This window comes from Apteryx mantelli, chromosome 2 (assembly GCF_036417845.1).
Source record: "Apteryx mantelli isolate bAptMan1 chromosome 2, bAptMan1.hap1, whole genome shotgun sequence".
Lineage (NCBI taxonomy): Eukaryota > Metazoa > Chordata > Aves > Apterygiformes > Apterygidae > Apteryx > Apteryx mantelli.
In genome coordinates, this window is record NC_089979.1 from 167,946,226 (window position 1) to 167,961,557 (window position 15,332).

At 45.0% G+C, this 15,332-nt stretch overlaps 1 protein-coding gene across 1 annotated transcript in view; it reads right to left on the reverse strand.

The window, feature by feature from the left end:
* The window catches only part of LOC136991345 (obscurin-like), a 144,635-nt gene that overhangs the window by 10,520 nt on the left and 118,783 nt on the right, over nucleotides 1-15,332 (reverse strand). The window contains 13 exon segments of the mRNA XM_067292211.1: nucleotides 43-3,721; nucleotides 5,615-5,692; nucleotides 6,295-6,340; nucleotides 7,121-7,273; nucleotides 7,789-7,815; nucleotides 8,634-8,806; nucleotides 8,948-9,025; nucleotides 10,091-10,151; nucleotides 10,755-10,955; nucleotides 11,775-11,859; nucleotides 12,342-12,507; nucleotides 14,742-14,854; nucleotides 15,199-15,332. Coding sequence (XP_067148312.1) covers nucleotides 43-3,721; nucleotides 5,615-5,692; nucleotides 6,295-6,340; nucleotides 7,121-7,273; nucleotides 7,789-7,815; nucleotides 8,634-8,806; nucleotides 8,948-9,025; nucleotides 10,091-10,151; nucleotides 10,755-10,955; nucleotides 11,775-11,859; nucleotides 12,342-12,507; nucleotides 14,742-14,854; nucleotides 15,199-15,332 — 4,994 coding nt within the window.

Here is a 15,332-nt window from a genome sequence, read left to right on the forward strand (position 1 = left end):
TTATACCAGCAGATCTATGAAGGTACAAAATGAAATATTTACCTTCCTCTGTCTCTTGCTCAGCAGCTGTCTTTCCTTTCAGCATTCTTGAAATATGGGCAACAGAAGCTTTAACTTTCTTCTTCAGACTTTGCTCCACTGACCGCTCTGCTGAATGAGATCTGCCGTAGGGTTTAAAGAGTCCTGGCTTGCTGTAGGAGCTTTTCTGCTTACCGCTCGGCTCCTTTTGGGAGCTGTACATTTCCTTATGACTCTCTGACCCTTTCCCCATGGCTAAGAGGTTAGTTGCCTTTGAATTCTCAGATAGTTTCAAATGGTTTTGCTTGTTCCTCTCGTCTGCCTCTTCTCTGATGCACAGTCTTTTATCCTGATGCAAATGTCCTGCAGGAGGTGACCTTGCCCTTTCACTAAAAGGTATAAATCGCCTGCCAGTTGCTTTGGGTGGAGGCTTCCTAAAGTTCATAAATTCAAATGGAAAATAGACAATGTCATACAAATCCGAGAAATTCAAATAGGCGGGCTCTACCTCTGATATGTCAAGTTTTGGAGTTCCACTGCCAAGACTGGGTGCTTCATCTGACAGATCTTTGATTTTCACTAAAGACACTTCTGGCTGTTTACCAGTGTCTTTGTTCACTGACACTTGACTGGCTTTTTTTCCAGAATCCAAGCTATCAGTCTGGGAAATGCTTACTTGTTCAGAACTGGGGCTTTCAAACGCTAAGTCCTCCAGATGCTCACATTCATGAGGAGCCATTTGTGTTTCCTGTCCTTTCAGTAAATCTGACTCCTCATGCACAGCAAGGTAGGGTTCTGTGATATCATCCAGCTCAGAGACTTCTCCTCCTCTACTGCTTTGACCAGAAGGAAAGGGACTTTCCATGGGTGCTTGGCCACCAGGCTCTTTGTAGAACATTTCTGTGGGAGAAGAGATGTGCTTTCTGCATTCCTCCTGAGCAGAAACTGACTCTGCCCAAACATCCATCTCTTCAGACAGCAAAACCATTTCATCCACTAAGCCCTCCAGGGCAGCAGACTCCTCATCACTGTAAAAAGAAGACCTGTGATGTGAGAGCTCCTGACTTTGATTCCCACGGAGCAACGGTGGGACAGGTTTTCTAGCATCAGAGCTTCCACTCCCTGAAGCAGCACCTCTTCCTTCACCATAAACCTTTGGGTGTTCCTCATGTTCTTGCTCATAGACTGAAGTTGGGGCACCTTCTGGCTGCGAAGCAGTTATAATACCTGGATGCATGCCCTCCAGAGCAGCAGAAGCTTTGCCACTGTGATATGCAGCCTTGTGCTGCTCATATGCCTGACCTTCGGTCTTGGAGAAAGAAGCAGGCATAGGCTGCCCAGCAGTTGGGCTTCCACTTCCTGAGACAACAGATCTCACCTCACTACGAAGTGCTAGCTGTGGATGTTCTTGCTTTTCACTCTCACACACTGAAGGGAGGCGAATATCTTGTGGCGAAACAGTTGCAGCTGGGGGTCTGCCCTCCAGAACAGCAGGCACCGTGCCACTGCTCCGAGAAGCCTTCCAGTGCACAGCTCCCTTGATTTCAGCCTCATGGACCAAAACGGGAACAGCCTCTGCAAGGGCTGAACCTTCGCCCTTCAGAGCAGCAAGCCTCTCCTTGCTATAAGCCGGCCGTTTCCTTGCTGCTTGGTGTGCTCTGTCGGAGATGGAAGTTGGCGTTGGTTTCGGTGGTGGGACTTCCAGGACGACGGGACTCTTTCCCTTCAGAGCTGCTGATGCTGTGCCTACATGAACAGAGGGCCTTTTGTGCACTTGGCCTTCACCATCACTGTCTGATACTGGAGCAATCCCTGCAATCCCTGGTCCTTCATCCTCCAAGACAGCAGATCGCACATCTTTATAGGTCTTCAGCTTCTGGTGAGTATCTTTGTCAGCTGTTTGCAGAGCGGTTCGGAAACCTGGCTCTTTGCTCTCCAAGACAGGAGTTGCTGGAACGCTTTGATCAAAAAGTTCCGGACTTTTGTCCTTACATACTGGAGGTGAATCTGTTTCTGTCTGTGGGCTTGTTAAAACAGCAGGCCTATCGTGCTCCATGAGATGAGACTTGGCGTCACTGTGAGCAGAAGGCTTCTGAAGTGAATGCTGCTGGCTTTTGTCTTTACAGGGTGGAATTGAAGCAGTCCTTTTAATAAGGAAGCTTTCACCTTTTAGATCAGGATGGCTGTCAGTGCTGTCAGCAGAGGGCTTTGACTCCTGTTGCAGATGCACTTCTCCCTTACTTGTGGGGGCTGACTTGGAGGTGGTCGCTGACTGTGGAAGAGCTGAAATGGACTGCTCGCCCCCCTGAAGAGCTGTCTCAGAAGCACTCCCAGGGAGAGATTTAGCCTGAATGCCTTCATGCTTTTGAACTGAGGATGCGGGTATATCTGATCGCTGAGCAGTCAGAATGGGGCTTTTGCCTTCTAAATCATCAGCTTCCTCCTCCATGTGAGCAGCTTTTGACTTCTTAAGTAAATGCTTCCTATTCTCACTCCTATGAGGTGATACTGGAAGTCTCTCTAACCTTTGCACAGTAACAGCTGGGCATCCATTACCCTCACATTGCATGGAAGCAGAGAGTTGTTCTTCTGAACAATCCCTTCTGGTTCTGCTAGCATCCTCTTGCTTTGAAATATCTACAGAACATCCCTTGCCCGGCTCAGCGGAAATGTCGCAGTGGTGACTGCCTTCAGGGCAACTTTCCTGTGATATTGTATCATAGTCTTCTTCCAAAATTTCTTGTTCCAACACTGACCTTGAGGCCCTCAGCCTGTAATCATCCAGTGAACGGCTTCGGCTAGAACCAGCAATGGCAGGATGCGGTGGTTTCCTTGCAGTGTCAAATGAAGCTGATTTGGTCAAGGGACCAAGGAGACTTTCCCTGTGCCCTCCATCATCAGACTTGCTTTCTTCTTCTTCTTCCAGCTCAAACTGTTCTAGAAGGGGTTCACGGAGACCACTGAGGGGCACTTTTGAATATCCAGCTTTCCGGAAAGTCCTCCTGGCTCTGTCCAAGTGCCTTCTGAGCTCTCTGCCCGGAGAGGAAGAGCCCCGTGCAGGAAGCTCAGCTGCTTGGCTGTAGAAAGTGCTTTTAATGACACTCTCTCTAGGAACACATATAGGTGGTTTTTCTGTCCCATCCCCAACCTTTTCAGTTTTGTCCTTATCAGATAAAAATGTGTCTGTTTTTTCTTTCTGATGTAGATCCAATGTGTCATCTACGGAAATCGTCACTGACGAAGGTTCAGCTGCATTGCTTTTTGGGGACTGCTCTGCTCCTTCATCTCGAATTTTGGGATGGAGTTCCTCCTCTTTCTGTCCTGCGGTACTTGCCATGAGCTCTTTGCTTTCCGTAGGTGATTTGTCCCCCACCTCACTCTTCACTGAAGCATACTTCCTCCTCATGGGTTTTACTGGAGGCACCAAGATTTTGGAGTGCTTCTCTTCACTTGCATGTTTTGCAGGTTCCTGGCTGCTTGGTGCATCAAAGATGGACAAGTGCAGTTCAGGGGTAGAGCCGAAGTGTCTCTTCTTGGGGAAGTGTGAGTTCTCATTGTCTGAAGAGGAACCGCTGGTACTGGAGGAAGTGCTTTCTTCAATAAGATGTCGGGAGATGGCCAGGGAGGTGTTGTCGTGAGTCCTTTCTAGGATTTCTGGAATGGATCGCATTGCCAGGATGGATTTATAGCACATCAGAGACCGCTGAAAAAGCACAACAAAATACAGCACAATCAGATGGAAGCATGGTGTGAGTATGGTAAAAGCAAACATACAAAAATTATCTTCTGCATTCTTGAAGACCACACAGACTAGTTTAATAACACATAGAGTAGGTTTAGGCCTTATTTGCTCTCTGAATCTGCCCCTTCTCTCATTCACAAAGATGAAACTATATTATCTTTAGGGGGACATATTATATTATCTTTAGGGAACATACTTCCTGTTGTGAATGGAGAATCAGGATCCTGCCTGAGATTTTCAAAGAAAATTTGGCCATTCAAAGCAGATGGGAAAAGATGAGACATAACTATCTGAGTTTTAACTGAACACATCAGATGAGAGCCTACTTGGAGTGAACGGCCTTAGTTCCACTGACTGCAGCATGACCTATAATGACTTAGGCCAACAGAAGACCTGACACACTGGAGGAGGTAGGATTCATCTGCTCTAACTTCTGAGGTATAAGACATCTCAGCTGAAATTGAGCAGCTGGTCTTCCTTCACAGCCAACAGAGAGAAACAGGCATCTTCAGAAGGCAATAAACCTGGTTGTTTTAGACAACTTTCAGGAAAAGAGGAATCTTCTTAGGACCTGTCTATAATTCATTACTGATTACAAGGACAGACTAGGCTAGCTAACATAGACACAACCAGGTATCCTATGGGCACTTTCATTAGGACAGATGATTTTGTCCATGTATGTTCTTCAGTCGTTTTGACTTCAAAATCCTACTTTACACTCTACTGGCATATTTCTGTGAAATCCCTCTGCTCTCATATGAGTACTTATTATAGGAATTAGAAAGGAAACAAAATGCTTAAAAAGAAAAGTGGCACAGTCCATGAACGTCATAAAAATACCAAAAAACAGAAGAAAAGCCAAATTTTCATGACAAGTTTATGGGCGCTCTCTATAAATAACAAGTGTCTTGGTAGCACTTACCACATAAGAGGACTTTTATAAACGTTAGCTCATGACCTTACCAGAGTTATCCACAGTAGGCAAAAGGACTGGTGTTATCTGAGGACATCTGATAACTGAGGAGAGTCAAGGACTCTGACAATGACATACTAACTCAGAGAAAGGATTTGCGTGCATGGATATGCGAGTTGCAGCCTTACTCTCACACCAAACTTACAGAAACTTTAAAATGCCAAGATTCAAATCACTGGCACAGAATCCTGTGTCCCGTGCACTGAGAGTTGTGACACACGATCGACTTACCATGACTTTACAAGCTAGTGCATGTCAGCCGAGACACGACCACGCTGGGTCCATGGGTGTGCTGCTAATAGTGTAGAGGGAGGACTCCTAGTCCACTCAGTGGAAGAGGGCTAAGCCAAGGGACATCCAAATGGTTATCATGAGTCAGCTGAACATGGGGTGAGATGCAGCTTGCTCATGAAGGCACTTGTTTGTGTCTACACAGACTTGTCTGCAGGTGAGACAGCCTCCAGAATAGTCAATGGAGAGGTGGCTAATACAGGCACTGAGCTCCTTGGCAGTAGGCATCTGCTTTTGGGTGAGCTGAACCCTTCCAAGGCTCTGCTGACTACACTGGTCTCACTGATGTCAGCAGGACTTTACCCACTTAGCTTACATGTACACACCTAAATGAAGGTGTCTTAGTCCTCTTTCAGCGCCTGCTGGAAGACCTCAGTACACAACCCACGACTGCAGTAAGAGCCTGGATAATCTCCTTCTGCCACATCCATTGACCACTCTGCCCTGGGCTTATTCCTCCTTCAGAGCCAACCTGAGAAGATCTCTGCTGCACTCACTGTCCTACCCCAGTAGACTTCAAAAGATGCAAATGTAGTTAAAAAAAAAATACAACTAGAAGGACCAAACAACATAGGTTTAGGTCTACTCACCTGCCACTTGCTCCGAGCCACAATGAATTTGAGCTGCTTGGTATTAATGAAATGAGCTGCATCGAGGGGGAGATTATGCTGTCAAAAATGAAATTAAAAGTAGAATGAGCAAAAAAAAATTTTGATTAAAAAATCCTGACTTCATATCCTGAGAAGTTTTTAGGATTCCCTCACTCTGGAATTGTTTAATTTAGGGAAGTACTCACTTGTTTCATTTTAATAGACCAATCCCACAATCCCCTCATAGCTAAACTGAAGACAACATCAAACAGCTTCTCAGCAATAAAAGCAAACCCTGTCCAATACATATGTGAATTCAGTTCATTTTTTTTAAACTCCTTTCCTTCATTAGAGATTCCAGGCATTTGAATATAAACCACAAATTTTCTCTGCAAAGCCACAGCTTCCTCTCAACACAGACGTATTATATCTGCTCATGTCAGTAGGAATCTTTATCTTTTGAAAGGAAAGACATCCTAACAGGAAAACATCGAGGTGTCTTTTACTTCCGGAGAGCCAGGCCTGAGCTTCTGTGTAGGACAGAGGTAGGAGATCAAGAGAAAAAATAAAACAGGAAATGGTTAACAACCAGGGTGCGTAGCCTTGAGAGCTGCCCCTCCGGAGGTCTCCTCCAACCTCAATTATTTGATGATTCTAATAAAGAAGCAGGACAAACTTACCATGAACCACTTGTGGGACAGACAGTCCAAAGCACTAGGCCTGGCTCTGGTAAGAGAAAAGATGATCTTTTAGGAGCAAGGCACTTTAAACCACCACGGCAAGATTCTCCTGAGAGTGCCTGCATTGCGTGGACGCATGCACACACACCTACATCTAGGTATGACTTTTTGCTGCTGTTTTGGAACCAAAAAGCCAGACAGAAAGACTCTTTCAATCCAACTTTTTCTTCCCATGAGGTAGAACAACCCTTCTTTTTCAGTCTTGGAAAGGTTTCTTGAGCTGAGGCTCCCTGCCTGGAAGGATCCCATGGCCCCCTTCGCAGAGAGCCTCTTTAAGGGAGTCAAGAGCAGCCCTAGGAGTGAGCTTGACTCCCCAGGTGACCAGAGCAAAAATAGCTTTGGCACCAGGCAAAAAGGATATAAATGAAATTAAAAGGTGAGCGCCTGCATTCCTGCTTTCAAGCCTCCTTCTGCACTTGAAAGTGCTTAACCAATGTGGCTCATATTATTTAATTCCTGCAAAACTCCCTCGACTTCAGGTATTTGCTAATGCTCTCCCCACTTCTCCAAAACATTTCAGAAACTCATCTGCCTGGAGGGGCTTGGGAGTAAGGCGATCACCATACTAGAAGCAGACCTGCTTTGGAAACTACAGGCAAGTGTTTTTCACGTAACGAATAAAGAAGAGCTGGAATCAGGGCATAAAGCAGCTCATCTCACTCAGCTTTTCACTTTTTAAAACCACTGCAGCTCCGCTGAGCTCAGGCCTGGCTGCCGAGACACCGTCTTTGCACCCTGTCCGTAGGAAGCACAAAAAGGCACTTACTCGGGGCGCTGCTGTAGGATCCGTTTTATAAAATCCTTTGCGTCTTCACTCAAGTGAACGAAATCAGGAAGGGTCCATGAAATTTCACCGTTCTGGATATTTAGAAGGGTTCCTCTGTCGTTCTCTCCAGCAAATGGAGACTTGCATGTTAGGCTTATTTATTTAACACCATAAAATAAAAACAGATATAGATTTTAGACTCATATTTGCTGTTCAGCTGACTGAAGCACAAATGCTTACACAGAGCTTTAAAATGCCTGAGGGACTCATGCATGGGACACGCAATGCTGGCAAATGGCGCGTTCACCTCCCAAGCATCTTTCAGCCCAGCATGACAAGGCACTTGACCGAATTATTTATTCCTGTTTTGCACGTAAGGAATTAAGGGCTTGATTTTGCACAGCTACCGGAGGATGGTTGCTCGAATGGGCAAGGAGAAGACTGAAGCCAACCCATGAGAGTGGCCGTGAAGTCTCTAAGCAGAGACAATCACCAAAGTCCTTGCCAAACTGGAAAGAGTAAAGGAAAAAACGACAAGAGAAATTGCCCTCGTCGTGGAAGGACTCCATGCGTCACTCACTCCAATCCCTCATTTGAAGGTGCCGGAGGCTCTGACTGATGCGGGACTAAGGGATATTGAATGAGTCTCTCCAAGCAGGTTTATTTACCTTAAGTATGTGATGACTCCAACAGCCCTGAGGAGAAAGGGAACACTGATGTCAGATGTCAGTCACTGCTTCTCCCTCCTTTGCAAACACACAGCCCCCTTTTCCTGCCACTTGCCCATCTTTCAAAGGAAAATAAATCCCCAAAGCTGTTGCTTTAACCCTGCCTTTGTTTTTTTTCCCCTTTAGCTGAAATTGCACCTATATAGCATTAAACATTTCACTGTGATCAGAACAGCATTTTTAAAAATTGGTCTCGAGTACTCCTCTGTTTTCAAAGTACACATAAAAGACTTGGAATGTATTTTTGGAGTTTGTTTGGCTTTTTTTTAAAAAAAAAAAAACTCTTAGGAACAGCCTCTCTAGTTGGTGCCTCTGCAACAAAGATCACCTTCTCTAAGATGCTCCTTGGCATTAATTAGCTGTCAGAGTTCAATAACGGTTGATCAGAACAGACAGAAGGAGCTTTAAAGAGCCCTGATGGGTCTTGGATTCCCAATGTTCACTTTCAGTTTCCAGTTATTATCACTATTCCATTTATCTATGAAATGATAAATGGAGACTGCTTTATTAATTGCACCAGCTTTATCAGCCTACAGCATAATTCAATCCTTAACGCCATTTTTATACCTGTAAGAATGTGGTGTATTGCAAACATTATGGATATGATCAGTAGAAATATTTCTGCACAACAGACTCTCTGTACCACACTACAGTAAATTACCCTAAGGCTGAACGCACATGCAATGCAATGCAATGCCATATTCCTAAGGAAACATCTGTTTTAACCTGGAGGCTTCAAATTCATGCTATTTAGCACAAAATTTATTTTCAAAGATGCCTGTTACCAGATATCAGTCGCTTTTGAGACTGGTGACTGAGAGACGATTTCTGGGGCAACAAACTCTGGAGACCCGTATTTGCTGATCTGAGGCTCATATGGCGTGATCTTCTGAGCAAATCCGAAGTCACAGATCTTGAGGTCTTCCCTTTCAGGATAAACCATGAGGATATTCAGAGGCTATTAAATAAAACAAAAAGGAGGGCAATTGCCCTTGAAAGAGGGCAATCTTTTATGTTGTAAATAAGAATAATTCAAATAAAGAACACACGTTCCCTGACTGAGTGGCTGCTCTAAACTAGACGTGCCGCTGCACATTACCTTAATGTCCAAATGAAGGATGTTGTTGTCATGAAGGTACTTGATTCCTTCCAAAATTTGCTTGATATACAATTTGACCTAAAAATTAAATCAATTATTCAACAATTAATCATTAAACAATTAAATAATTAAAATTAAAGAAGGTTCCTGATTCCAGCCATCTTTCATAAGTGTGAGGAAGCAGAGGTTGAACTAGAAATATTTTTAAAATTGGAATGAACTTCTTACATTAGCCCTTGTAGGTGAAATAAAATGTGAACCAAATATTACCGTGCTGAATGAAGCTGTGCCCAGTGTGCAACCACACTATCCTGCTGGAGCCATTTATATATGAGGAAGCCCTTGCTTAAAAAAATAGAAACATGCTAAAAAGAGATACAGAAATTCCCAGCTTTGATGAACCTTACCTTTAGATTTCAGACTCATCTCTGGCTTGATATGAATCAGGCAAACAGACTTAAAAAGCAAATACATTTTAAAACTGTGTTGTAAACCCATTTTTCTTGACCACGTGTAGAGCAAATACAAATAAACCTGAACGAGGTGTGAAGATTCACAGCTCGCTTCAACTCTGACATTCCTCTAGCTTTGACATTTTATAGTGTTAACCGACATTTTCCCAGAGTATTTCTGAAGAAAAATCCATTTTAGCAGTAACTATGGGAGAGCTGGCCACTAGACCTTGGGCCATGCGAAGCCTTTTGCTCTTTGAGCACACAGAATCGTGAAAAACTTTAGAAACGACCATCTCAGCCCTTGGTTTGGAGACTGCAAAGGACCAGACACAAGTAAAGTCACAAGGGGACAGAGCATTATCAAAAAAAAGCCAAGATACAGGAGCTCCAGCTGACAGAGGGCAAGGAAATGGTAATATTGATAGAACAAGTACAGTCTACGTTAGGCTGGATGCAAGGCTGGTGTTCAAAACCTCTGGCTGTTTCTAGTCACTGCCTGAAGACACTCTACTTAGTAATGAAAGCTGCCGGGGATACATTTTAAATATCGACCCTGTTTTGATAGATTATCACTGGTTCATAAAGATATTCCTGATAGTCAAAATGCAGCGGGAAGCTACTCTTTGCTGAAGGAGAAGCAAGGTGGTACCCACCAATTTGGGACTTTGAAAGGAGAGAGAAAGATTACCTCTGCTTCAGTGACAACACCCTTCTTGAACAAACGGTCGAGGAGCTCTTCGCTGGAGCATCTTGCAGTGGCATTAAGGGAAAATGCAGCTACGGTTAAATTCTCACTTGTGTTTTGCATCCATCTCCACCCAACCGAGACAGTTTGAAGTAAGAGTGAGCAGAATTCACAAGGTATCTCAGGCAGCGCGACACGCACATGATCCCTGAAGGCCTCTATTGCAGAAGTGTCCTCGCAGAAGTGCAATGGCATTGGCCTGCTCTAAACTGGTGCTCCCCACAGGCAGGGCATGGTAGGGATGAGACACGTGCTACAACGTACCTGTTGAGTATGGGCTTTTCCCCGGTGCTCACCCAGACTGGATCTCACTGGGACAGAGCCCTTCACTCCCGGACATTTCAGAAAAGAGCTTTGGTGCTTAACAACTCACTCACACTGTGCACACAAGTGCCCGGACTTTTGCTGGAACATGATACTTCAGTGACCGCTGTGACCATAACGCCTGAGGAGCTCACAGAGCCATGCTATGCTGCAATGTGGAGGAAGACGGGGTGTTTGTTCACCTCAGGCAAAAACTAAATATCGTTATTTGTTCAGTTAGTTACCAGCGAGCTCTGCCCAGTACTTCCCAGCCTCCTCAGAAAAGCAGCACAGAAAAGGATACAACTCCAGGATCAAAATCAGGGTTTTCCGTGTTTCAAACTGATCCAGCAGCCTGGTAATTCTATCATGGGACAGGGGGGCAAGAATATCCCTCTCCTGATGTGCTCGAGCCTTCGTTTTGCTTCGCAGAGGTATGAATTTGGCAGCACAGGACACTCTGTTCCCTTTGTGCACAACTCGTTTCACAAAGCTGAAGCAGCCCCTGTGCAAAATCAAAGGACAAGCCCTGCTCAGGCTTGGTTCAAAGCCCTCTGCGCAGCAGCTGCAGACCTTTCCAGGTCCCAGCCTTTGACGGCTGCCTACTGCTCAGGTCTTAAACTCTCCAACATCACAAGCTGATTTTCCTCTGTGCGAGGTGATATTGCCCTCTCCTGGCTGCCTCCAAAACTAAACAACCAACTTCTACGGAGTGAAAAGCTGTTCCCGCTCATGCAGGCTTGCTGCTGGATCCTTGGGATGGACGTGGGGCTTGTATGTACGTCGCCATGGGGCTGTGACGCTGATATCACCCAAGGGTGCAGCTGTGGGTCCATCACAACCCAGAGACCCACTGGAACACGTTTGGTACCAGCAGATAAGGCAGCCTGCTGGTCACAGGGCTGTCCCCGAGTACAGAAGCTGTCTTGCCAGGCTCTAGCTGCTGTTTATTCCCATTGAGGCTGGAAATCAGAGGAGGGGTCAGATGCTGGCCTCATCTGTGCAGGCCACCAGGTATCTGTTATGGTGGGGAACGGGTGCTGCTGTCCCACCAGGCAAATGCAGGTATTCCAAGGAAGCTGCTGGGTTTTCCCAGTGGCAGTGCTTAAGGTCCATGTCTTGGGCACCCTTCCCTGGGTACCCTTTGGGTATCGCTTTGCCTAGATAGCATCAGCACTGTTTCACAGGCTGCTCAGAAAGCTGGGATGGGTCCTCCTTACTTTCAGACTCTTTAGACAGCGACTTGCTCTGTATCGAAGCAGCAGCTCAGACGGGCAGTTAGATATTCCCTGCAAGGACGCTATAAAGCTGGAAAATTATTTACCTTCCGATCTCCTGCTTAACCTCATAGAGAGAATGGAGCTTTCTCCGGGTGGCCACTTTCTTCGCTGCTTGGTCTTTCTTAGCTTTGGCAATGAAAGAAAAGGTAAGGATTAATATTCAGATTACAATGCCTTGCAAATAATGCGCAAAACTATCACAGGACAACTTAAGGCAGGGAAAATTATCAGGGTCCTTCTCTAAGCTTCTGCACACAATTAGGTGTAGCTGTTTGATGAAAGAGCCTGCCAACATGGACTTTGGGGCTGTATCTTCATCTGACATACATCAGAAGAGCCATGCTAAAGAGCGGAACACCATCGGAAGTATGGCCCCCCCTTCTGTGGTCCATTGCGTCAGTTCATCATCTAGTCTCGAAAAAACCCAGCTTATTTCTTCATAGATGTAGTTCATTAGACCATTTACCCTCACGGGATCCTACCATGTTGGTAGCATGCAAATGCCAAGCAGGAATACAGGGGAGATACCATACCAGAAAAAGACTGCAACGGAATATATTTTGCAATGGCACTGAAAGCGACTCATGGAGCTGAAAAAATTAAGTTATCTTCATGTACAATAAGCTCTGCTTTGCACAAAACCTCTCCTCCAGCGTTTTTGGCAACACAGGTATAAACACCACCGTCTTCTGAGACAACATTGTCCAGGACTAAGAAATATGTTGTTCCTTCCTTCACTTGATGGAGCCTGTGGCTGTCTGTCAACAAGGAAGTGCCCTGAGGGAAAGAAACGATATTTTGGCACTGAAAATCAAGACAGAAATAGATGTTCCTTCTCTTCAAGGAATGAGATACACCAGCAGGGCTAAAACACAAACCCTTTAAGCATTTAGGCTAGCAAACCTCAATAATAAAACGCTGGCTGACAAAGTCCCCCACGACTAAATGTTTTTCAGCTTCTACGCTATTCATTAGCATTTTTTGTTTAACATCCCATTCATAGGGAAAAAGGCTTGGGAGAGATCACCAGGGCTGGTTTTCCCTTCAGTTCTCCTAGGCAAGAGGCAGTCAGCCCAGGGGAGCCCAAAGAACATCTGCTTAACTCCTGCCTGGTGTCCAGCTTGTGCTGGCTCGTCTGCTGCTTAATATAGTCATATATGATCTGAAAGGAGGGCGTGCATGACACAATTTACACAGCAGATTATGACAATTTGCAGAAGGATCCTATTAGACTGCCTGAGTGGGAAATAAAATTCCAGATGAAATTTAATACAGATAAATGTAAAGTGACGCTACATTATTTTCCCGTATGAAATGTTGGGCTCACAGCTGATCCTTATTACACTGGAACAAAATTTTGGGCTACAGTAGCTCCGTGGCAACATCAGCTCAGTGCTTGGTGGTAGTCAGAAGTATACCACAGGTTACAAGTTATTAGGGGAGAAATGAAGAATCAGATTGAAAACATCATCTTGTAAATCCTTGGTTTGCCACGGGTGCTTGATGTGGCAATGCACTTTCTGTAATTGCTTCCACGTGAGGACTGATGGAGCAAGCTGGGACTCTTCAGCCTGGAAGGAAGCTCTATGATACAATACGATATTACAGAGCTCTACAAAATCACAAATAGCCTGGAGAGAGTGGGCAGGGATTAACTGCTTCTGGTGGAAGAACTAAGGGCCACCACGTGAAGCTCGTGGCAGATATGCACAGAACAACCAGAAGGACACAACACATTGTAGATGGATCGAACTCTTTGCCAAAGAAGATTGTACTTGCAAGAAGCTTACGTGGCTCCAAGGGGAGTCTACATAAACATGTGGAAGGGAGCTTCATTGTGTGTCAGTAAATAGATAAAATTCAGCTAGTTCAGGATATCTCTGAGCTGAAAATGTCAGAGATTGGGAGAGCATTAAGAGGGTATATCATATATTCTTGCCTTGTGCTATTCTTTCCTAGCTGTCCGTGTGTGTGTGTGTGTGCGTGTGTGAGGGGGAGGTTCTTGGTTTGTTGTTTGTTTTTTAAGGGTTTTTTTGTATTTTATTTACTTCTCTGAGTAGCTCATCCTTGCACTTTCCAGACGGAAGATAGAAAAAACTGGAATAAAACTTAAGTGTACAAAACCAGTTTGTTGGACAGGAGAGTTACAGGCAATCATTACTGAAAAATGCTTGCTCACTTCAGGGGCACATCAGTATTCTGAGGAATAATAAATGATTTCTCTTTCCTTTCCATGGGATACTCAAGGTCATTAGTCACTGGGTTTTTTTACTAACTTGCTATAGAAAAGATACAGTACGTGGAAGTCATGTTGACAAACCGTTCTTGAGCCCATCCCTGACCCCAAAACTACAGTACACATCTTGGTGGGTCTCCGGCAGCCACCGATCCCACTTTCTGCGCATCTTGGTCTCCTAAACCGTCTTGGTTGCCCCTCCCTGCTGAAGGGGCTACAGTGACACTGGAGACAACACAGGTCAAGGTGCATGGTTGTGGTGAACCAGTACAGCTGTTCCTACATTGTCCTCTCATGAAAAGGCACTTCTGGGCACAAATTGAAACACAGGAAATTCTGTCTGAACATAAGAAAAAAACACTTTCTTTACTGTGGGGGTGGTTGAACATTGGAAAAGATTGTCCAGAGAAGTTCTGGATTCTCCATCCTTGAAGATATTCAAAACCCAACTGGACAGAGTCCTGGGCAACCTGCTCTAGCTCTTGAGCCGTGGGGTTGGACTAGACGATTTCCAGAGGTTCCTTTGAACCTCAACTATTCTCTGATAACATGAAAGAGAAGGTAGAAAAAATATCTCCAACACCCAACAGGCATTTGCGGGTCCCAGAGACAGCTGAAGCTGATTTGACAATCTCTGTATCACAGTCTATAGACGTGACCCCGAATCAGTGTAAGAGGCATAGGATAAAAGAATAAAAGAAATTCCCCACAAAAATACTGCTCTGTAATCCTTTCTGTGGTCCTTATTCCCTGTCAGGGAAACATCTTCGCTCACCTTAAACCACAAAACAGTAGGCTGAGGGTTTCCTTCAATAACTGCCTGAAATTTGGCAGGCTCCCCAGAATTCACCTGCACATCCTCGATTGTCACTTGCATGTAGGGTGCACCTGGTGAGACACAAGGGTTTGCGGCCATCACGATACCATAAATTTATTCATGGTCTGCTGATGAAAGCTGAGTTACTCAAATGGGATTTCCAGGACTGGCCATTTAGGATGTGACATTGGTTGAATGTCAAATCAAGAGATATCACAGCATCATATATGGGTTTATTTTCACTGGCATTACCTTTAGCCCTCCTGTTTGCTGGCTTACGCGTTATTTTTTGTTTAATAGTTACTGCTCGAGAAATACAAGTACTTCAGAAAACAGACACCGAGAGATATCACCGAAGGAGAAGACAACGGGACAATCATGGGATCAGGGAGAGGAAAACAAGGTTGTTCCTTACTTGTTGGGGTCTTCTCCTCAGTCTTATACACACGAGTTCTTTCCGTGGTCTCAATATAAACTTCACTGTGCACATCCCAGACCACATCTCCTTCTCTTCTATACCAGTCTCCTGCCTCCGTGGCTGGTGATGTT